The sequence below is a fragment of the Anopheles arabiensis genome, chromosome 3, assembly GCF_016920715.1.
Source record: "Anopheles arabiensis isolate DONGOLA chromosome 3, AaraD3, whole genome shotgun sequence".
In the NCBI taxonomy this organism is placed as follows: Eukaryota; Metazoa; Arthropoda; class Insecta; order Diptera; family Culicidae; genus Anopheles; species Anopheles arabiensis.
In genome coordinates this window covers 7681038-7705371 of record NC_053518.1, presented here as the reverse complement: position 1 = coordinate 7705371, position 24334 = coordinate 7681038, and the positions used below count along the sequence as shown (strand labels likewise).

General features: G+C 48.8%; 1 protein-coding gene across 5 annotated transcripts in view; it reads right to left on the bottom strand.

Annotated features, from left to right (window-relative positions):
* The window catches only part of LOC120900681 (protein Shroom), a 186504-nt gene that overhangs the window by 79979 nt on the left and 82191 nt on the right, over window positions 1–24334 (bottom strand). For all 5 annotated transcript variants that reach the window (XM_040308004.1, XM_040308008.1, XM_040308009.1 and 2 more), the window contains exons 4-7: window positions 13951–14171; window positions 2785–3382; window positions 1652–2707; window positions 514–1581 (exon numbers count right to left, since the gene is read on the bottom strand). In XM_040308004.1, coding sequence (XP_040163938.1) covers window positions 514–1581; window positions 1652–2707; window positions 2785–3382; window positions 13951–14171 — 2943 coding nt within the window. The remainder of the gene's footprint in view (window positions 1–513; window positions 1582–1651; window positions 2708–2784; window positions 3383–13950; window positions 14172–24334) is intronic.

The window sequence follows — 24334 nt, the reverse complement described above, 5'->3', positions numbered from 1 at the left end:
GAGCTGCATCCAGCCGCGATTCGATACTTCGAAACGGTTGTAAATGATTCAATTACAAATCTCTGTCCAGTCGCGCAGCGGAGTGTTGCGATCGGTTCGTTAGCTTTAAACAGCTGTTTGAGATGGATTTGACGCGCTTAGAAGTAACCGACGATGTCCTTTACTTGTTTGTCCCTTTGTTTTGTGGTTTAATGAAGGGTTCAAGCCCGGTGGAGTTGTCTTAAGCTGGCCACAAAACTAAAAAGGGAAGGCAACACATTTAACCGAAGGTTGAACGAGCTCAAATGTATGGCCGGGCTTGATCCCACACAATGATGTTGTTAGCGAACGTGTACAATTAATTATCAGCTTGTAATGCCGGTGCGCACATTTATATTCGTCACCTTGCAAAGGGGTAAAAAACGTTGTCTAAACATGGCACGGGAATATGCTCTGGCAGACATATTGCTCAAGATAATCGTTTTAACCCGTTAGAATGTGTTTGATCCGAGCAAGCATTTCGAAGTCACCTACCTTTTGCTTCCCATCGAAATGAGCTGCTGCTGCTGCTGCTGTTGGAACTGTTGCTGCTGCTGATGTTGATGTTGCAGGAACTGTTGCTGCATCTGCTGCAGCGTTGGCTGCTGACCATTGCACTCAGCCAGCGGCTGCACGGGCATGCGGGGTTTTAGCGGTGGCGGTGGCGTTGTGCCATTCTGTGGCGCACCGTTCATTTTCGACAGATACTCCGACACCGGTATCTGTTGCGAGTTGTGAGCACGCTTGCGCACGGAAATGCGTGTGTCCGACTGTCTGCCAGCAACAAAGTTGGCCTGTTGGTGCTGCTGCTGCTGCTGTGGCGAGGCAATCATTAACGAGGGAGCAGACGTTTGCTGCAGTGGCAACGATAAACGATGATGCTGGTGCTGCTCTTGAGACGGTCTACCGTTCGGTACCATCTGATGGGACATTCGATGGTGATGGTGATGCATCGGCTGCATACCCGCTACACCGTTATTAGCGACCGTTGAAGCCATCGAAGGAACCGTTTGCGTTTTGGCCATACTCGATGCTGGCCGTCGGTTCACGTTCGTCATGCCGTCTGCCGGGCCGCTGGTAGGGCATTGCTGTGGCTTCTTCGGTACCATCGGCGGTACCACTGCTACGTTTTGTGGATGCTGCCCGCCAGGAGGTGGTGGTGCATTGGCGGGAGAAAGATTCTCAAACGTCGACGCTCGGTAGAGGCTCTTTTTGTTCGTTTGACCCGCGAAACTGTTCCGCCGGCTAGCAGAGTTCGATCGACAGTCGCCCGAATCGCTCAGCTGGCGCATGTGCCGCAGCAGCTCCGGCGGTGGTGGAGGCAACGGTTCGTCCTGGTTGATCAGCAGCACATCCTCCGTTGGTGTGAGCACGGGCGGCGGCGGTGGCAGCTCGGGGCTCGGTATCCGTAGCATTGGGTTTTTGGGTGGCCGCTCCGGCACCCAATCGTCGAGCGCAATGATTGGGCCCATTATCATCGGGCCGAGCAGATCCTTGGACAGTTGCTGCTGCTGCTGAATCAGCTTGTCGCGGATGGAGGAATATTCCGAAGCAGATGACGTTCTAAAAGCAAGAGAGAGGGAAAAAGATAATTGAGCGAAACATTCATACAATTCAGCAAATCCAAGCGTACCTTCTAACTGTTGCCATGTGGGCGGAGGGCGAATAAGGTGCCACACTGCCCATGGGCAGCATTGACGCACGATTCCTGGGCGGTGGCGGTGGAGGTGGTGCACCATCTAGTGACGAGATCATTTCATGACTTTCACTCATCGCATCGCCCATGCTAGAGCCCGGGACACTGGGTAACCCATTTGCCGACGCGAGGATCAACGTGGCGTTGCTGATCATTTGCTGTTGCTGGTGGTGTTGTTGGTGGTACTGCTGTTGCTGGTGCTGCTGCTGCTGCTGCTCCGTTTGAACGCTCGGGGGAGGTACAACCTTATTCAGCAGGTTCATCGTATGAACGGAGGCTAGCTGATTGCGTAGATTGTTCACCGCCAGCTTGTCCAGCTGCTGCTGTACGGCAAGGCTGCTCGGCGGTGAGTAGCTTCCCATCGATAGCGACGCACTGGACAGCTCCATCATGCTCCCGGCCGCCGACGAGTACGCACTCGATATGGATGATCGCTGCGAGTGCGAGCTGATGACCGGTGTCGATACGCCGGGTGGACTGCCTCCCGATTGCGGTTTAGATGAGTTGGTAGAAGCTCCCGGTGATCCTCCGCTGCTACCGTTGCTATTATTCCCACCCGCTGCTGACAGATTGAGTGAGCTAGGCCGTGAGTGAATGCTCTCACGAGCGTGCTGCTGCTGACGCTCAAAGTAAGAAATGACGGCGTTCTTCTGGAAGGCTTTCAGTGAAGGATTTGATACACGGTGCGTTTTGCTAGGGTCAAAGTAGGTGTAGCGTTGCTGTTGCTGCTGCTGTTGCTGCGGCTGCTGCTGTTGCTGTGGCTTGCCAGGTGATGTTAACGATTGATTCGAAGACCCGTTCGATGTCACCGATAGGTTGTGTTGGTTCAGGTGCGACTTGTTTGCTTGACCTGCGCCACCAGCACTGTTGCCATTCAGATTGGACGTGCTACTGCTGTGCAGATTAATCCCGTGATGTTGCTGCTGCTGCTGATGCTTCTCAAGCTCATTGATACGCTCCGCCACCGACTGCCAGTTGTGTGAATTGAGTTGTCTGCAAAAGAAAAGGAAACACACACCAGTTAGAGCCACCTTTCGTCGAGTGAAACTGCACGCAACGATAATACTCACTTGAAATCCACCATCGAACCACCGCCGTTGGTTTGCGGAACGTTTCCTGTGCAGCTACTGCTGTTGTTGACGGTGCCGTTGTTGTGGCTGTTACCTCCACCGCCACTTCCAGGCGGTTCCGTGTACGTGCTGATAGGAAACAATCGATTATTGCTACGACTAGAGCGTGTGTTCGGGGCGGAACCGTTGCCCGATTGCGTCGTCGATCCCGTCGGCGATGGTTGCTGCTGCTGCTGCGGCTGTTGCGGTTGGACGGCAGGAGTCGTCGCACTTGTTGCCGATCCGGTAGTTCCCGTGCTAGCGCCCGTGCCCGATGTGTGATGGTTGTTGCCGGCGGCACCGTTCGCGTGCAAATGACTGTGCCGATGCGACTGGTGCCGATGGAAGTGATGGTTATGCTGGGGATGTAGCTGTTGCTGATGCTGCTGCTGTTGCTGGCGATGCGTCAACATGTGATTGTTGTGAAGCGAGCCCGTCGACTGGGACACACCGCCGAGCGACGATTGGTCATCGTTCGACATGTACAGGATGCTCTCGGAATTGTGGCGCTGGGGCGTGCGGACGCGCGAACTGTGCGCAATCAGCTGCGAGGTTGAGCCTAATGCATGAGAAGAAGAGGGAGAGAGAGAGAGCGAGAAAAAAGCAAAACGATCAGTTAAAGTTTGTTGTGTTTGGATTAGTCACCGAAGGGTGAGTTGTTAATTTTTGTGCACGTCAAGTGCCAAGTGGTTTGGTACACAAGTTCATCGTCTTATTTCAACGGGGTGTGCAAATATTTGCATTTTACTTTAACGCTCATTGTGTGGAGCGTTATGGCTGGGAGACGATTTTTTTTGCTATAGTTTTGTACATCCAAGTGTTTGTGTTTGGCCTACAAATGATTTACAGGAAACAGTTTACATACCATAGCTCTTCTCGGGGGGGAGCATACGATAAAATTGAAAGATCAATACAGTCCAGCATCTTTACCAGATTGGTCAATTACCTCCAGAAATCCCAAGGCTTTTTTTGTAAATCCAACTCCAATGTATGATCCTATTGACAGTTTGCTACATTATACAATCCATAAGGTCATCAGACATTCAATCTAGCCAGTCTCCGGCAGCCTCAAGCTCTTTAAATTCACAATACTGTCCTCGTGTGTCAATAAACCCAAAGCACAACTCTGCGCTTGTTTTGCATGCCATTTTAGACCCTCTCTAACGGGATTCCTCATTCCTGGTTGCGCAAGAAATTCGATCACCACACACATTGTATTGACCGCACTGTACTGGCCATCAATTTAACCTTTCGACAGTTCCCCAAGCTCGTAGCTGCGTTCGCGGCCGTCCTGCAGCATACGACCCGGGCGCCTCGGATATTCTGAATTCTTGCACGCGTGTCCCCCGAGGGTGACGTCTTGAAATTGGAGATACGCTTTGCCCGCTTACCTCACACGCCAACTTTCCCTTCCAACTCCCTTCAACTTCAACCAACCATCCAGAGATCGATCCCGATCGAGTTCTTTGGTTCTCTTCGAACTCCCCCCCGCAAGGCTTATGCAAATTATCGCCACCAACGATTTGCGCGCATTCTCGCCGCGAAGTGCGAACCCAAAACCGTCGGCCTGATTGATTCATTGTTTTTGTGTGCGCCCGCGCCGTGTCTAGCAAGGCGGAAAGTGGATCACTTTCCGACCACGATCGACAGCCAACTATCGCACGAAAGGGAAATTTACGTCGATCACGCAATGGGCCGCGCGATTTACATAGGAAACCCCTTCCCCTTCGACGGGGGCATACCTCGATGACGTACCGCACCGAGATCGGAGTCGATTGGAATGCGAACAGTTCGTAACCGGGCCTCACAAACGCAGCACCACAAACCACCCTTGGTGTACGTTCCACTGCTTACTTTCGGTTTCGCTTGTGGACCACTTTCAATGTCAACGCGTGTCAAATCCTTGGGGCGTCGATGAAGTCAGCGCCTTCCCGGTGGTTGTTTGTGCAACACCGCTATGGAGGCGTTCGCGTACTGCCGTCGCATACTGTTGTAGAACGCGCGCCGCTTCGCGAAACCCACTGTCGCCTCCGGCCGGGGAAGTCAACGACTGACTGGGCTGACTGACCGACGCCTTGACATGGGCGGTTCGCGACAGCCCGGAATGAAGGAAGACGTCGGCTGCTTACAGCGTGCCTCCGGAGGGGATCCATAAAGCTTCGCTCATTAGCAGCAATCGATCGTAAAACAGTAAACTCCGACGACGACGACGACGCCGTCGCCGACGTCACAATTATTTCGCGGATTAACGTTCCCCGACCGTGCTTGCCCACTACAAGGAAGGAGCAGCGCATATAGCGAAACAAAATTAACCTCCAAAAGTGGACAAAATTACACACGGAGGCGTCTCAGAACTCAGCGGGCAGTAGCGATTCTAATTGCAATTATTTCGTGTTTTTAAGCTCCAAATGTTTCGGAAGCGGCTCGGAACAAAACGCGTGGTCGTCGTAGCACGAACCGGAAACCGTTTAGAGCTGTGTTGCACAGATGGCCTAAAGCTACGGATAATTAACGTACCACTAACGGAGTCTAACTCATCACCGAAGACGTGTGCAACACGCCGCTTGGTTGGGGCAGTCTAAGCTCCTAACGTCCTCGAGGCGGTGATCGACATCCCTCTTGTGCAAGCGATGTGAAGGCGTCTGTAAGTGGCAACTCCTTTCTTCTTTGTGTCGCGACAGTGCGATGTCGGGGGATTGAATTATAATTGGAATTTTACGACTTATTACGGGGTCGCGCATGAGTGTGATTTGTGCGCAGGTTTTTGCATTCCCGCCGTTCCTTACCGATGATGATGCAAACAACTCCCCATTTTGTTGTATCCTTGAGCGTAGAACACTTCTTACATTGGTTGTACTTCTTCCACTGAAACAGCGTAATCTCCCCTAGAACATGAAGTCCATGAAAGTCTATCGATGTCACTTATGTCTGCAAACCGAACATGACAGCCTGCGATGGTTTAAGCACCATCGGGCGTAACGATTACGAAGTACAAGCGCACCGTAGTGTCCAATGGGCGACATGGGCGAAGTCTGCTTTTATCCACTCGGACATCGTCCACCAGGGGCCTGAGGTCTGTCATTAGAATCAATATCCTGCGCGTGCCCGCGTGCTCGCAGCCAAAGCGACGTAGGTGACGATCGAACTACGAGATATTGAAAACTTATGGCCACCACCACCACGTATACCCTGGTTCTCGATGCGTGTACCGATCGATCGCCCGGTTCGTGTCGTTCTCACCAGATAGATCTATCAGAACGTTTTATTGCGGAAATCGCGTTGATTGCAATGGCGTTGATTCAATCGCGCCTCGACCTCGGCAGAATAGACTCGCGGGTGTGCGTTCTCTTCTGCTTGGTCCAGCCCTTTCCACCTACCCTCCTATGCGCGATATATTTTATTGAGCGCCAATCCGTAATTGTTTTCCATTCGTACATACACACACACACGCGTTGGTTGTTTTGTGTTGCAGTTCACGCCTTACCCTCATTGGAATCGTCGCTGTTCCGTCGCGAGAAAAAGAGCGTATGCGCGAAGTTATCTGAAAGTCATTACCTACGCGTCATAAGCAGAAAATACGACGGGATTGATCATCATTCTGCGCACACATCCCATCCACGGTGGCTGCACGGGCGCGTTTTGTTTCGGTTGCGTGAAAGATGCGCAAGTCTTACGCAAAAAAAGCTAAATGAAAGGTGAATAAAGTACGTCCATCCCTTGCGGATGTGCGCCAGCGAAGGGAGTTAGACTTTGGACAGCTTGAACCCGCAGCATCTTCGCCGCGTGTTAGTCGGTGATCATCGTGATGATGGATCGATGATTGTTCAATTCCGTTTAATCCCCATGTTACGGAAGAAATAATCCGCAAAATTATGGCCCATAAAATTTACGATGAATAAACTTTGTTCGTGCATGGCACGGCAACAAAAAAAACGGGACAGCGGTGGATGGTGACCAGGCAGCTTCGGAATTGCACAACATGCCTGCGCAAGTTGACGGACCCAAGGAAAGAACCATCGATTACTCCGAGAACTAAGCACAATTTCTTTTGCATTCTGCATCTTTACGAAACATTGTTGCAGACGGTGCATACATGTCACGTAATGTTCACCCAGGCTGTACGCACCTTATCGGAAAGGTATGCAAGCGTCTGCAGAGCAAAAAAGGAATATCTGTGGATAGGAGGAGGAAAAAAACGTCTTTATGACACCCATTTCCCGAGCACCGAATGCTCATTCTCATTAAAAGTAATCAAACCAGAGGTGATCAGTCGCCGGTGTTTGGATCGTAAAGATGGTCGTACTATTTTGAAGTATCAATCAGTGAACCGTGCAAGGGGTGGAAAAGGTTTTAGTCAGGAGAAGTATTTTATTTCAATTTTTATTCTCGCCAACATCCTGCCCCACAATGGGACGATTAAATTGATTACTTGAGTGAGGTTCGCCAGCCAAGACGATTGACGGGTGCTGGATGCAAGCATACTGACAAGTTCTGACAGCAAACACCAAGAGCATCTAACGTTCTGAAGATTTAGTACGAAATAATTATTACTTTGCCGTCTCCCAGGCATACTTCCAACTCATTCTTGTCGCAAAAAAAAAACACTTTAAGGTCTTCTCATGCTTCTGCAGCCATTCTATGAAGCCGCTCTTTTTGCTTCAATCCTACCTTTATCAGCAGGACCAAAATTAATTGCTTCACGTAAAAATTATTGCACTATTAGTTAAAAAGCGATTTGTTTTGTGCCTGCCCTGCAGCGGTGGGCAGAACAAAAAAACAACATTCAGTCCCATAAAAAAAAACTGCAACTCCAAAGACATTCATTATAAGCAGAGCAGAAGAGAAAATGCATCCCAAAAAAGCAACAGACAGTAACAATAAAAAAAACCAAGCCCAGCCAGCCCTATATCACGAAAATTGCACCTGCCACAAACCGCAAACGTTAATCTCCAAGGTCGTGGCCACAAGCTGTAGCTACTTCCCCATCTTTGCCATGGAAGATCGGACGCAGGGAAGCAATAATAACAACAACAAAAGTGGGAAAACATCCAACGACCCAGCAACATACAGAATACGGTTACCATCGTCATCATCATCAACGTCGTGGTCCTGGTCGTTTTGAGGCGAGGCCAGGTCAAACAGCCTAAATATAATGCTCCAAAATCATGCAAGCTCGTCCCGTTTCGGCTAATCATGGCCCCGGGGTGGGAAGTTGAAAAACGCAGCAAGAAAATCGTACCACCGCGCACAGACGCCCCTCGGGGAAGTGCGCTGGAGCGCTCTCGTGGGCCCAGAAGGTTTGCAAAATACCACAGACCACTTTTGCAGCCAACGGCAGTAAGAAGTTGGACCCGGTTCGGCCTTAACGGAGGGCAGCCAAGCCGTTTCTTTCTCCCAGAGCACTGAAGTCATCTTCTTGTTTGCTTATCTTTCTCCAGTTCTGCTTTGTACGTTCCACCCGTCCTGGTGCAGGGGGCAGAAGATGCCCAGGAAGGGACGCCCAGTGCACAGAAACACATTCGCAATCTCCGGATGGTGGATGGTAAAAGGGGCCGGGAGCGATAAGCGGAAGGCCTGAAACTTGTTTCTTTCTTTTTTCGCTTGGGTGCGGTGTTGTGTGTGCTCGAGTACATGACGCGCGCGCGCGCCTGCTGGTAAACCTGTTCTCGGATCCCGAATCCAAGGTGCTCAGATCCCGGGAGTTATCCGGTTTTTTTTTTCTTCTGTTTTTGCGCAGTGAAGATTCCAAAGGCGCAAAGAAATCGTTCTCGTGCATCAAATACGCAGCCGGGCTCTGATGTCGGGAGAAGAACCCGGACCGACCCAACGACGACGAGCTATCACGTCCAGGAACGAGGAGCCTTGGCCAGGGATCGATACGAAAGTGCATTCACTTCTGCTTTCGATGGGGACTTCTGAACGCTTCCTCACGGGTGTGCGCACAGATGCTGCGCGCGCGGCACAAAAAGTGTTGGCTGGCGAAATTGCGGCTCCAAATGAAGAGGATGAGAGCATTTTACGACTAAATCTTCCGCCATCTTTTGCCTCCAAGCTTGAGAGTCCCCTCGACTCATGAAAATCAAATTTCATTCGTTACGTTCTCAGGAGCGTAAACCATCTCTTCCCAGATTGAACTGCTGATCGTCGTCAATAATATTGATTGTTCAAGATTGGATTTTGAAAACGATGCCCCGAGAGATACAAAACCGTCACGTAGCGTTTTTTTTTGGGCTGCATTCAACCCGGACAACTCCCGGGTAGAGGTTACACTTCTGCAAGAATGTTAAGCCCGTCATCCAACCGACCGGACATTAACATTCACCACCGAGTCCACCGTTTCGCGCAAGAGCCCAAGCCGACCGAGTGGACATTGAACTTTGTTTTGCGATGATAATGGAGGGTGAAACTTCGTGACTTAATTGTGACTCGCAGTCTCAGGCCCTGGTATGATCGTGCTTAGTGCGGATAGTGGCGCCCATTTATTCTAGCTCTTGATCGGCCGAAGGGATGTGGTGGGTGGTTAGGAAGGCTTTGGACCTACGAAATGTGGTTTTGTAGCTGTGGCCAAGTTCTTACCACCATTGGACACACCACTCCCTAAAACGCACACACAACCACACCAAATGGCGACCGCTAACTAGCGGGTTTGCAAGGGTATTTGTAGCATTGGAGCACCGCGCTCGGACACTGGGCACTTGGGACACGTACATTCTAAGCCTAAGAAGCCCCTGCGGGAGAACGTCGAGGCGGCTCTAAATCCCTTTTTTTATACCGACGGGGGTCGATCTACGATTGCTTGATTCATAGCGAATAAAACCAGTTTTCAGTTCACGAGACCTCCAATCGTCCTCCCTCCCCTCTATTCTGCCCGTCTTTCTTCTTGGACACAATTTTCGTTGTCATCGTAGGGTGGACGACTGTGTGTGTTAAGGAGGTCGCTCTAGAATCATGACCGCAGAACACGCGATCGTTGGATTCGCGGATCGTTCAACCACCCAGCATCCCGAACAGAAAGAAACGTTATGAAGTTACGTTCTGGAGATAGCAACAATAGGATTTTTCGACCTATCTCTACACAACCAACGCTCGAATCTTCCCAGTCCTCTATCTCTATCCTACTCGCCATGTGACGCTTAGCCCCAAACCCCAAAACTAACTTCGGTCGATCATCGCCAAGGAAACCTTCACGGTTTTTGCAAAGCCAAATAATTTATTGGCTGCCAGATCGAATTCAAGGTTCCGAACCCATTGCTAAGGAAACCGCAAACGCGAAAAAGTGCCCCCCTTGTCTGTCTACTTGCATGCTTCAACATTGACCACAGTCTAGTTGGGGCGTTGTCGCACAGTGTGTGTGTGCAAAAGATTGCGACAGTATTCCAGACCGCGATAACTCCTATATTTCCGTGGGTTTGGAATGAAGCGGAGGACGCAATCTGCATTCAAAACGCACACACATTCATAAGAGCCCGCCTGGGGTATTTCTTGCGAAGGATAAGCGATCGAAGAAGTGGTCAAGCGAAGTAAATGCGTGATGCATTACTAAAGCATGGCGAAGGAAAAAAAAAACAACGTTACGTAGCTGCACCAGGGTAGTGACACACATTATGGAGTGCTTTGGGTTTCGGTGGGTACCAGGCAGCAGCAGTTCAGCAAATATGCAAATAGGAATGAATGTCTTGGAGGGGGGAGAAAAGGAAGGTGCTTCAAATATGCAAACGATTCTTATGATAGTTTCCAGGGTCCAAACAAGACTTTAGTCGCATTGCTACCACTTACCACGTATGTCATGCTCCCCTAGCCAATACAGTGCTCTAGACGAGATGCGAACCTGAAGAGTCACACAGATCACCACTCCACTCGATTGCTGGGTGTTGTGGAACGACGCCTACACAGCAAATCAAAATTGTGTCGGTGTGGAAAGCAGTAAAGATAGTGCTGATTTCCTTATTCACACGTCCGCTAATTCCCACTTGATGAGACATATTTAGGAGAAACGACATCGCTTTGACAGGTGCGTCAAAATTGCCCGATGATGAAGCTGTCAAGATGACGCCATTCTTGGAGCGAGTTGTTATCTTACGGGGTGTTTTTGTTTCCCGGGGATTTATTTGTAATAGAGTCAACTGCTGGCTTCTGTTTGTCTTTTATAGCATGTGACCCAGTAACCAGTCGTCCTATATGCTAATTTGTTGGTGAGTATGAAAAATGTTTATTTTGTGTTCCACATTTTTGCTCTTTACCAAAGAAATCTAGTTTGCTTAGGATCCAGCTTAAGTATTTACCAATCAATGAAGATATTAAGTACCAACTCACGTCCTTGAACCTAGTCAAGCCCAATTTATTTAACCGATGCAAGACCTTGATTGATCAAGAACCTGATCGAAGAAGTAAAAAATCAACAATAATGTTGGCGTCGTTTTATTACCCTTATTAACCACCTTAATTCGCACTTTTTAATTGCGGAACCTGCTGGACGGTGCAAAATGTAAAAGCCACAATAAAGTAGCTCCCACACTATCGCTCGTGTTTTGTGTCTTTGCAGACTGCGAGGCGCTATTAAATCCCTTGGGCAAATAAAGGCGTGATAGAATCCTTTAGCGACCGGTACTCCAGAGTTGGATCTTACGTCAATCAAGACAAGGGAAAGGACTGTATTTCTCCCACCACCAGCCAGTAAGGTAGCAACGATCCCGAAGAGTTATGCTCCAGAACAATCGATAGGTCAAATGGAACGTTTCCCACCGAGCCGTCGATGTCGCTTCGCTCCAGGATAAACGCTCCCTGCTTTTCCTGCACAAGCACACAGCAATCCCAGACCCAATTGATGCAAGAGTAACCTTTCTGGACGCTAACCTTTGCAGCTCACCATACACGCTGCTGCCACGCAACATCTGGCGCAGAGGTAGCACGCTTGCAATCACAATAAATCCATCACAAAATAAATAGTAAACAATTTAATACGAAAGTAAACAAAAATGCTGCTCGGTACACACAGCAGTCGGGCTGCCCGGAGGGTTTCACACAGGCTCACTTTGCTTCCTCGTTCTCAATCAAACAGATCTTTCTTGCAGGACAGAAGCCAACGGGAACACGGCGAAGACGGGGTAGATAGAGTACAACCCCACACCATTCACCGTATTTACCGAATGCTGATGGATTCTGCAGGCGGATAAAATAAGACAGTCTAAGAAAGAATTACTGTCCTGCACAGAACGAGCGCACGCGCATTACGGAACGTACCAACGGGAGGTGATTTGATTCATTTCCTTTACGGCAAAAAATAAACATCGCAATAATATTGCACACAACGCCCCTTCCCGTGTGCCTGAGCGCAAATGCATCGCACTCACCATACCATAACGCCCGATATCTAAGTGGACTTCAAAGTGATCGTAATTGTGCACGGTCTGGGCGAGAGATTATTATCTCCCGGCAACTGCCGACACTGCACAGTTCCGGCTTTAAAGATGTTACCATCCACTTTGACAACGCACACAAACACACAGACACTGCTGGCACCTGGAGTGCTGGCGCGTTTAATGGGCGACCGAATCGGAAGAACATTCCTTCACCATGGGACGATGCAACCCACGAAACCCATCCACCCACATTCGTCGTGAGCTAGACCAAACCCCGCAGCACCAACCCTCTCCCTACCTTTCATGGTAATAAACGACGCCGACAAGGACGTCGACCTTTCCTTTGGGGGTGAACCGAGAAGTTTTAGCCGGGTGAGTAATTTGCGCGAGTAAATCGTCTTTCGCACTTGAAACGTAAATAATCGGACACCTTCCTTCCCGGACGGGGTTATCGTCCTGCGCGATGCTGTCGGCAGTCAGAGAGAGAGAGAGAGCGCGTGCTGTAAGGAGTCGTTTACATATTTTTGTTCTCGCAAAAGCACCCCACGAGGTGTACACGTTATGGGATTTATGTATTTTTTCGACCACCAATCACTTCCGCGCCGAAGAGTAGCTGCGGAAAGAATGAATAATTTCTCTGCTTTATATGTGATTGAGCTTTTGGATGACTGTTTTATTCTCAATCTGTTTTCTCTTTCTCTTTGCCTCGTGCTTCGGCTGTTCATCACACATTTGCATGAAAATAGTTCGTCTCGGCTTCATTTAGGCACAAAAGAAGCCACGGTGGTACACGCTAAATATAAAATTTCCATTTCTATAACCGACGACGACTCCACCCGGCTTGAATTGCCCACTTAACCGATCGATGATCACTTGCTGCGATTTCGATTGGACCATGGCACAAGCACGGTATGGACACAATGAAAGTACTAACCAATTTCATTTAGCACCTCAGTGGCCACTCCTTTCTTCTCTCGTTACCGCGCGAAACAGTGCCACATGCGCACGGGAGGAAAAAGCCTCTGTCTGCTCTCGGCGGCTTCTGTTCACATCCCAATAGCATGCATGTTCACACCTCGGTAAAAGGGTGTGTTTAGGTTGCGTGTGTGCATGCTGCTGCTTCGTCTGACAAACGAGAGAACCCCGCCGGTCAACCAACCATACCGGCCGAACTGGCCTAAACAATAATCAACTCCGTCTAGACGGTGTGCAAAAGAACGCGGCGCGATGATAAATCACGAAATTAAATAGAAAAATGTAGAAACTACCCATTTACACAAGAATGGCAAGGATAGTTTACAGCGCCTGGGCACCATCATAGCACCCACCGAAAGGGCACACACACACACACACTTGCACACATACAAAAGCTCCTTCCAACTGCAGCGCCTCGAGATAGGGACACTGCAAGCGAGAGCAAAAGGTCAACGACGCCCGAGCGCAGTCCCGCGTCTATCGAAAACGAAAGACTTCAATCGAGAGCACCAGGGCGCGGGTAGTATAAGCGACGAACCCCGGTATTTCATTATTTGTTTTTCATTATATGGACGCTACACGAGTGCAACAGCGAAAAAAGAAGAAGAAGAAGAAGAAGTAAAACCCTCATTCGTGGTATTCATCTCAAGCGGGCGTACACACTCTCTCGAGGGTGCAATATAATGAGCTTGCCAGGGAGTGAAATAGCGCATGCGCTATGAATTGATTATTTTAATTTGAATAAAGTGTAGGTCATCGCTGAGCAGTACTACTAGCGGGCTAAATTACTTACCGGCGCTGGACAGGGCGGACGTGCTCGTCGCATGGCTAGCCACGGACACGTCGCTCATCGAGCCGAGCCATTTGAGCGTTTCCGTCGAGGAACTGTTACTTTCGGCCGAGCTGTGATTGTCGCCGATGCTGCTGCTCGTCGAGGACGTCAGCTGCTGCAGGTCCTGCTGGGACCAGTTGTGTGTCGAGCGGGACAGTAGCAGCTCACTATCCTGTCGCAGTCTGCAATGGGAGGAAACATAAACAATATTAAAAAAAATAATTTGAAAACTAATCAGCACAGTGATAATGTTCCTGTCTTTCTGCTCAACAGTGAAGCAACAGCATATGTATACGTTGGCAAATGGGTTGCTGTTTGGTGTAATAAATAGTTGTATCGAAGCACTGTTACACATTTAACCTCCATCGATACACACCCTGGCACCCCGGTACACCGTTGTGCTTCACATTATTGATGGGCCTTTTGAGCTGGTGTGGCAAATTTCGAAACGGTTGTCACCTTTTCCAACACAAAAATGGCACGATGAGGGGGGATATGAACCGATAGTTAACAAAGGGTAGTAGTGGTAGTGGTGGTAGTTGCTTGTCCCTAGCAACCCTCCAACAATCGGACATCGGGCCCCCTTATGACGTGTCCGGGAAGAAATATATCTCGTTCGGTGGCAAATGGCGGCAGAATAATAAACCATTCCATCGTGATCGCGCGATACGGTTTGGTCGGCCGTTCGGGTTTTGTTGTGCAGCGAGCGCAAGCGGCAGTGGGCGTGGGTGGAGGAGAAGCATGATAAACTTTGACTAATGGTCGGCGGAAGATTATTTATATTTTAGTGTGTTGTTGCAACGGTGGCATGTTGTCTGGTTGTTATATGTAAGGCGGCGGCAGCCGTAAGTGGCTTGGAAGTTATTTTCGATCATGAATTGACCATTGTTAAGCAATTGTGTTGCATTCAAAAATAGGGGTGCAGAAGTGCGCAAGAAGCAGAGAGGTGGCTATAGCGCATGTTGCGTTTTCGCTATTCACACAGCAAAGCACACAGAAGACGAAGAAGAAGCTGAAAACCACATGAAACATCTTCGCAAATAAAGAGGCATTTGCTGTTTGCTTTTATGTTCAGGTTTGGGAGGCAAAGTGTTAAACAAAAGTATGTTGGTGTGCATTATTTATTTCTTCGTTGTAAGACAGCTCCCCTTTACAATTCCACCATCGAAGAGGTGATTCATATGTGTGAAGTATCATATGTGAATAATGGCGAAGCAAAATAAATGCGCTTGATAAAAAAAATATAAATGATATCTAAGCAGCGATGCAATTAATAAGGCAAATGCATTCAATATCTATTGTGGCCTTAAATGGTAAAATATTGCCTTTTATTATGGAAAGCGATTTCGATTTGCAAGCGATAAGATGGCTGGCATAGGATAAGCTGAACAAGGATGCAACAAAAAAACAGAACACGTGTTACGAGATGAATCATGTTTCACATCGCAAATTCCTCATGTAACAGAATCATGTTGCCAAAACGCGACCAACAACATCGCAGACAGCCGAAACATTAAATTGCTCTCAATGGATGCATGCATACAAAGGGGATGTCTCTCGGGGAGGGCTAACAAAAAAAAAGCCACTCGATCACAACCTCACGACCTTTGTGAAGCGTACGGGAACGGAAACGGATACAATGTTACGCATGCTTTCATGAAAAATTATGCCCATTTCCGAACCCCCAGCCGTGGTGGTGGTGCGTTGATCTCACGCAACATATATCGTGCCAAATCGATCGGATATGAAAACAAAAAAGATGACGCCAGCAAACGGTGTCATACACATAAGGTGAAATTATTTATGACTACCGGAGAGATTGATCAGATGATGTTAGGCTGAGGTGTTTCATGCTAGAGAAGAGCGCACCATTAACACCTTGAGATCGGTCGCTTATCACGTAACGCGCATGTGTTGGAGTGAAAGTGATTTTAAATCAATCCACACTGATTGAATTCAGTGCAATTAGAAAAAAACCAATTCGATTTTTCATTAATAATTATGCAATATTCAGAGCATATCTGAAAAAGAATCTTATTTCACATTTCAGATGGTATATTGCGATAAAGAAAACAACAAATATATAATTCAAATCAAATCTGATTAAGCTTCTGTGGTTACATCTCCAATAGACTCACAGTGGTAAAACTACAGAATTACAAGGGCTTCTTCTTCAAGCACCTCGTAGGAAGTAGCAGGGCAAAAGGCAAAAGAACTACCACCCATACACACAAACACGCAGATTTTGCCAACCCGTCAAAACTCACCCCCCTATTGTTACGTGTGATGTAATAGAATGTAGTGCGCGTTGTGTCTTCTGCCGGCAGCGAGCAACGGGTTTCCTTCACCTCTAACCCCGTGTCAAAACCCATCCCACACACACACACACACACAAGCGTCGCAAGCAATTTGTGCACACGCCGCACAGTTCCCGAAGCGGAAGGTTTGTTTTAGTTTGTTCCCTTCTGCTGCTGTAATAGAGTAAAATTATGCACGACCAAGTGAATGGGTGAAGGAGCATCCTTCTCCTCGAGCCTAGAGGGTAGGAGAGGCTAGATCAACCGACGGCCACGGTGCATCCACGGGGTGTGTTTGTGGGTTGTAGGGTCTGTTTTCCGCCACCCAGCCAAAGGAAGTTACGCAAATTGTGCCGCAAGCCGCAGTCTGCCCACCCCGTGGCATCATCACGCGAGCGACCGCGGATGCCCTAAAATGCGCACTACCCTCCTGTCTTACTTAGAGAATATGTTTTGTGTCTATGTGCTGCTGTAAAAAAAACCAGTCACACACTAAAGTGGATGTAACGGTAACGACGGGTTGCAGGCGGCTGCATCGTAGGCAGCGGGAGGCTCGCTGGCTGGCTGTGCAGTGTTTGAGCAGGAAGTGGCGCATTATCACATTGTCGTCACGACGCACGGATGATCGATTGGGAATAGATTGTATTTGGATGGTTTTCACACGCCATTACACCATTAGACGCGCGAAACGGGGTCAGCAAGATCTTACGAGCGGGTTCGTTGCTTGCTGCCATGGTGCTTGCTTAAGCTAAACGATTCATGTACTTTTTTGTAATCCTTCAATTCAATTTTTACCTCGCTTACACCGAAATGTATTGGTAGTAAGTATGAAAAAAAATCGTCTTATTATTCCAAGGACTTTCATCAGTAACCTAATTGGAACCAGGATGTACACGACATCCCCGCTTAAACGATCGCTTATTCCCAGATCCGGAACGGCATGTCAGATAGGATCCTCTCCCCGGCGTGTTTTAAAACACGCTTTCTGACACCCAGGGTGTACTTTAATTTCATTTCCACACAATTTTAGCGTTCGATTCGATGCAGGGAAGAGCTTTGCGTTGGATTTGCGGCAATTCCATCCGCAGTCCATGTTGTTTTGCCTTTGCGCGCTATCTCCAGAGATTCAATTTCACTTCACACAGTTCACACGCATGTTCCGATTCGACGACTGTCTTCTTTGTTAATCAACACGGCACACGGCGTCGCTGCATTTCACCCTACACCCCCATTTCCCACCCCGAAAGCTGCACAAAGAAGCTTCTACAAAAAGGTTGGTTTAAATTTCGATGTTTATCCCACAAGGACAGCACTGATGCTGCATCGCTCGCTCGAGAAAAAAAGTGTTTATGCTGCGAGAAACGATTTATATTTTAATCCATCCTGTCTCATTCATTGATCGGCATCACGGGGCGGCGGTGGGTGCCCGTATTTTTGCGATCGTTTACCTTCACAGCACCAGCACCTTTCAAGTACGATGTGAAGTGACGAAGGAACGCGAAACGGACTTACCGGTATTTTATTACCGAGGTCATGAACTTCTCACTTTCCACTCGTTTTTTGTGTTTTGCGTTGTGTATAGTACGGCTGTTATTATTATCATTCAAATTGCAAATTGTGCGATGTTGCGATGTTTTATTGTTCACATGCACACACAAACACACACACGATCTCACACGCATCCCACACCACACCCCGAGCGGGCCGGAGCCTGGGAGAGTTCGAGCGCGTACGAAATCCGACACCTACGCCCTTTTTTTCGCTCCCCCGGTTCACTTGCGCCACCACTGCTGAGTAGCATAAGCAAAATATTGTGGCTCCTTATGCTGCTGGAGTGACGTCGTACGCTGCCTCGCTTGCAACGCTGCGAGCACAATCAAAGCTATGATGAAGATGATTATTTTTATTACCATCTGCCCCTTCCAAACCGGACATGCGCGCACTTAGATCCGTGTGTCTCGGGGGAAACCACACTAGATCAATCCCAAACAAAAGCGTACCGCAAGTAAAATAGGAGCGAAGAGAAAGAAAAATCTGCGTACATTTATGACATGGAAAAATTACGGGCGTACGCACACACCGGGCATGTACACAAATGGCCTGAGTGCGCCGGCTCATCTTCAGTGCGTACTCAGCTGTAGAGCTTTTCACTTTCGTGCGCACTGATTGTGCAGCGTTTGATGGTGGGGGAAATTTGCAACATGCGATCAATAAGCATTGGATGCTATTTTTCACCACAACAGGGCTGAGCATTGAATGTAGTAATCAATGGAAAAAATGCCTCAAATACCACGAATGAAGGTAGTTTGAGTAGCTGAAGTTGTCCTATTGCGGGTGGTGGAAGTTAAACGTTAATGCTAACGTTATCAGTCTTGAACACATCAACCATTGGAAGGTCAGAGGCTCTTGATTTGCATTTATTTTAATTCTTTAAGGTACATTTCAACTTGTAATTGATTCCTACCGATTGTTTAACAGCACGCAGCATAAATAATTCCCTCCAATGTATGCTTAACCTAAAAACCCTTTACCTTTACACGTGACTGAAAACACAACCTCTTCCCAAAACAAGAAGAAATGGAAAGAAAAATCGATTCCGAGCATTCCGACCTAGAAAACGGAAACGCCACGGGGAAACACACCGGCCAAAGAATGCCTGCCACGGATCGGCCAGCCTCCCCGCTTCCCATCCCAACCGAGCCATCAGTTGCAGCAGGTTGCAAGGCAGCATACCACTTTCCCTTCGCATACCAATTGGCCAATGTTCGCGCAGCACTCATCTCTGACACATCTGTGCCATTTCGCGATGGAAATGAGGAAAAATGGAAGTGTATACACACCGCACCGTGTGCGGATCGTGCAACGGCCGCCGCATGCCGCGAGTGCCGCAGCGAATGGAGATGAACGATCGTGTAACGATCGTAATCGGTCGAGCCCACGCGCCACAGTTCCACGTTCCCCTTTTGCTGGATGCACTTTTGCGCTGTAGAGCAGCCTGCACCATTGCTTCTTCGCTGTTCCCTAACCTAAATTGCTCGCCTGTGCTTCACTGCGCGGGAAAACCGCCGAAAAATAAACCGTGAAAATGTGTGCTCCCTTCATCGCCCTTCCGCTTCGGGGAGTCGGGGAGTCAGGCAGGGTTTTATTATTGTGTAAAGCGTAAAGCCTTTTCCGACTGACCACCAGTGGCTGTGCTGTGCGCGCGTTTGCCCTTTCCATTTCATCGGTCGTGCGAACGTGCTAGAGCTTGGGCAGCACCACGGACGACGACCACACGTGAAGATGGGGCTGACGATTTGAAATCACGCCGAAGCAATAAGCAAAACCACCGCCGTCACGGCTCCCGTGCTCCCGAAGTTCGTTTGGTTGGTAAAAAAGGGCCACGGACGTAAATGTCTTGCCTGGTTGTACACTGCAGGCAAGCGGTAGACGTGACCCAGTTCAGCGTGCTGGGAAGTTCGGGCTCTAAGCCGAGTAGGGCGACTAAGAACAATGCACTGCTTAGCACATCGAGCCCAAAACTCTCAAGCCGAGTTAGATACACCTTTCCAAGTTACTCATCCTGGGTGGAATTTTACAGAACACGGGCTGCTGTGAGCCGTCACACTTTGGCCCAGGTTTGATTGCTCAACCAGCACGGAACGCTTCACTTTCACGTGCGCGGCTACTTGACAGGTTACGATTTATGGAGCTACCAGAGCTAGAATCGTTAAATTGAACTCGCCGTGCGGCTGCTGCCTACGTCAAGCGCGTATCGGTCCCGGAGATTTTATTTGCATCAACTTCAAACTCTGCTGAAGAAGGTACCGACAAAGCACCGTCCAAGTGGAACGGTTTATGAGCGGATTTAATCGCATTATCTAGCTTTTGTAAGAGCTATACCGATTCAGACGACTTTACGTCCGTGTCTCGTATGCAGCATCGATCTAGCAGCAACGGCGTATCTTTTTAATCTGCTTGAAAAACTTCGACCTACGTACTTCGAACTCTTCAACAAGCGACATCTAGTGAGGACGTTTTGAATGTAGAAATATGAATTTTATAACCTCATCCACTGTGATGTACTAGAGCTTGTTTATTTTGGTTTCATACTCCAATGTCCAAGCGAGTAGTAGTTACGTAGCATTGTCACAAGAAAGCGCACCGTTTACTTGTAACACCACCCTTTTAATCCCTCAATTTGTGCGCTCGTACACTGAAAGATGGAAACGTCCCAAAAAACCCCTTTGCACTCTTCAGTTTGTTATGATTTTTGAAGAGCCTTACGACCCCGTAAGACCCTGCCCCAAATCATGGCGACCAACGCGCGTTTATGTAAGCCACTATTAGTAGCGTGCGCCACATTAGAAGACGCCCTCCGGGGGTGGTGGTGTATTTAGTGTATACAGGGCCGTTGAAAGGTATTCAGATGACAGTCACCGGCGTTCACAAAGGCACATCGACTCATGCGGCGATGCGCTCTAATGATGACAGCAACTGGTGACAGACGGTGGCGCAACTGGTGGATTTTTCGGAGCACGGGTCCCTGTGTGTGTGTGTTCCGGAGCCATCAACAAAACACTCCGGGAGATCGCGGTCGGATGATTGATTAGAACAGATACGACAAATGTACTGTGGATAAGATTGTTACGACTGTGAACTAAATGGATTATCAAAATGGTGACATAGACGGGTGTCTGAAGCTTCTGTTGAGTCAAAAGTGACAGACACCGTCGTCGAATTTCAACGTCACAGTTGGAGGTGGTATCATGGCCATCGCTACATGGGAGAGAGGCATTGCTTGCAGAATAATTTTGCATTCGCTCGTATCCCTCCTATAGCACAAGGTACACACAAAAGCACTAAATTACGCATTCAAAGCATCATTAGACGGTCGTGGAGTGATGTGATACAGTGGATGACCCTGATTAAAATTAGACAGCAATCAGATCTCGTGCCCGTGGAGATATTCATACTAGATGCTCCAGTGCTGTTAATTAGAAAGTGCATTAAAACGGGAATGAAAAGCAAACTCTGTTCATTTACTTCTCAAAGGTCCATCTCCTCAGCCCAACTCCGCGATGCTGATAGACAACAAGGCCAAGAACTGCTGTCAGCTAAGCCGATATTTATGTACACACCTGGCAGATAAACGTTCAAATAAAGAATCCAATCAACCGAACGACCACCATCTCTGCTGCAGTCCTCCTCTTCTTGGCTCAGCATCCTCGTTTCCCCAGACGAGATAACAACCACGCCGGACGGAACTTTGCACAAGGCTCGCCGCTAACCTGCTCGATTGCTTGATCAGTGGCGCGAGAACAATTGAGCTGCGTTGTCCGCGAATTGATACGCCCGCCCCGATCCGATGGACGGGGAGAGTTTTGCAGACACGAGCGATACAAACGAAGTCATTCATCTCATTGGCACTTGCCATGTTTACACTTCGGTAAGCAAATCGACCATCACCGCAACGGCACCCAGAAGCCCATTATTAACCCGGGCTCGGGATGCTGGATGCTGTCCCCGTGTGCCTTAGTGGGGTCCTCCCTCCGCTGTCCAGTATCGTTTAAGTGCTCTATTAATTAGGTTTACCGAGTCGATCCCGTGTTGTTCACTGTCCCCCTGGGAGAGAGGTTATAGCCAGGTCCAATCAGAAAACATCACCGCAGATGTCCAGTGCAAGATAGTAGGAAAGCAATTTTTATTCTTGAAGTTTCAATTGTTTCATTAAAGCAAGCGGGGATCAATAAAAAAGCGTCTTGACGCTGCGCTCACGAGTCAGGACCTCGTGTCAGGGAAGACCCACGCTTCCCTGCCGGTTGCAAACAGTCCCGTGGAAACACAAACCGCCCGTCAACAACTCGCAACAAAGTTGCAATCGTGAAAAGATTCGTAAACATGGAGCGCGCACACGTTGTGGTCTGCGGTTCTTGAGCGATCACGATGTCTACAAGGCTGCGTAGGAGACTACTGCTGCACTGATTTGTGTGTTGCTTCTTCTTCTCCTCTCCTGTCTGTGAACGAAATACCAACAATATCGGGGTGACAACAATGTTGCTTGTGATCTGCTCTCTGGTTGCTCCTTGGTTGGATAGTAGCAGGCCCGTTTCTCCCCTTCAGGCACAGTGACGCAGAGCCACGATGACCACGACGACTGCGGTGTCTGTCCACGATAAAGTCGCAATCTGCGTAAATTACGATCGCTAATGATCGCACGGTCGCGCATTGCAAACCAAGTTTCCAGCACGAACCGCGATGGAAAGATCGTGGAGGCGCGCTGCTTGCCACCGTAGAGTGCGCGTCGTCCGTGCTGTGGAAATCAATCCCAACTGCCGAGATTTCTGTCTGGAGCGTGTCGTCGTGTGCTGCGGAGCGGCCTCGAGGGATCGCGCAAAACCGTCCGGCACCAGCACATGCAAGGTCCTGGAAGATGGCTACAAAAGAGGAGCCCGCGATGATGGCTTCCGCATTACGAGCTGACCCCGGGATGTTCGGGACGAGTAGAAAGTGAGCTGGGTACGTCGTTTTGTTGGGCAAGACGATCATGCCACTGCGCAAAACTAATGATGTTTTTGCTGCACCGAGCACCGAACGACCCGCTGTACTTAAATGCAGCACGGGAAAGTACATTTTTAAGGTACCGAAGCCGCACCAAAAAAAAAGGTCATCGAGAGTGAGAAATATTGAACACTTCTCGGTTTGCCGGTTGGCCGCGCTGCGGTGTACGCAAAAATAGGATGCTGGACGACTCTCGCCCGTTATTCGCACACACCCTAGGGCGGTTATGAAAGCTGTGGCGCGGTTTGGACGTGAGAGTCTAGCCGGGGCAAAGCGATTCCTCATTTCCACCTCTGCCTAATTAGTTCGTCTGGTACGTTGGTCACGAAATAGAACTTTTCCCAGCGGATCGAGCCGTAACGACTCACAAGCCGTCGGCCGGCTCCGTTCAGTTGTCGCTGTCTCATCAACAACGGCATCAATCGATCGATCGACATCGCGATTCAAGTGTACAGTGGGGGAAACATCGGACCACGGACAGGCTCAAATGAATGAGGTACCGTTGTTGGCGCTGACAGCACAGACGTAGATTTGTAGCATTATTTAGGGTCTCTTTCAAACACACAGACACACCATTGAAGTAAAGGGAGAGGGATCCGAAGTGCGGAATGGCACGGACAGCCTGCGCTGGCCTTTCTCTGCTCACGATTCTTGACGATTTGCGTCAAAAACTTCCGCCAATTTCTGCGATCGCTTCGGGCCGTGCGAAATGATCTATTGGTTGGAGCTTGTTAGTGAAGTTGTGTTGTACCGGTGGAAGTAGCTCAAGAATGTTATACTTAACAAGAAAGTTTATTGTTTCTTTTCTCGAAACATCAAATGTGGTTCTATATTGAAAAACTGTCAAACGTTGTAAGGCCCTTTCTTTTTACAGTATTTTGTTCCAAGGAAACAAACCAATAAATGAACCAATACCACGAACTTCATTGGATAGGAGAAACGGCAATTGCTGCACCAGTAGTGGGTCCATCGCTTCTATTCCCTAAGGCGTTGACAAAATTAGGTCACCAGTGTGTTGGAGGACTATCACGAGCTCGTGAACTCCACCAATACCACCCCGACCAAGACAGGAAGGTAGACCACGTAATTGACCGGGTCATCCATGGGCTTACGTTCACATTTCCACTTCACTTCGTTGGCGTTTTCGCATCGTAACTCCAGCAGCTACTGACCCGCCGGTACATTCTACACCGAGATGGAAATTCCTCGCCGGCGATCTTGCGGACGGATGGACGGATGATATAATCAAGCTCAGATTTCTCAGCCATCGCGAGTCTCGCGGGACCGTCGCGAGAGACCAGTGAGCAGAGTGATTTGATTACGGTATGTCGCGATCCGAGAATGTTCGGAGACGACCTACAATCGATCGAACCGGAGCCATGAGAAACGATACGATTGAATTAAGCTCCGTGTACCAGAGTGTGATGAAATCGTCGGAAGCGCCGGGTCGCTGATGTCATCTAGATGAATGTTTCCAATTACGGGCAGGCTGTAAGTGTTTAATACAA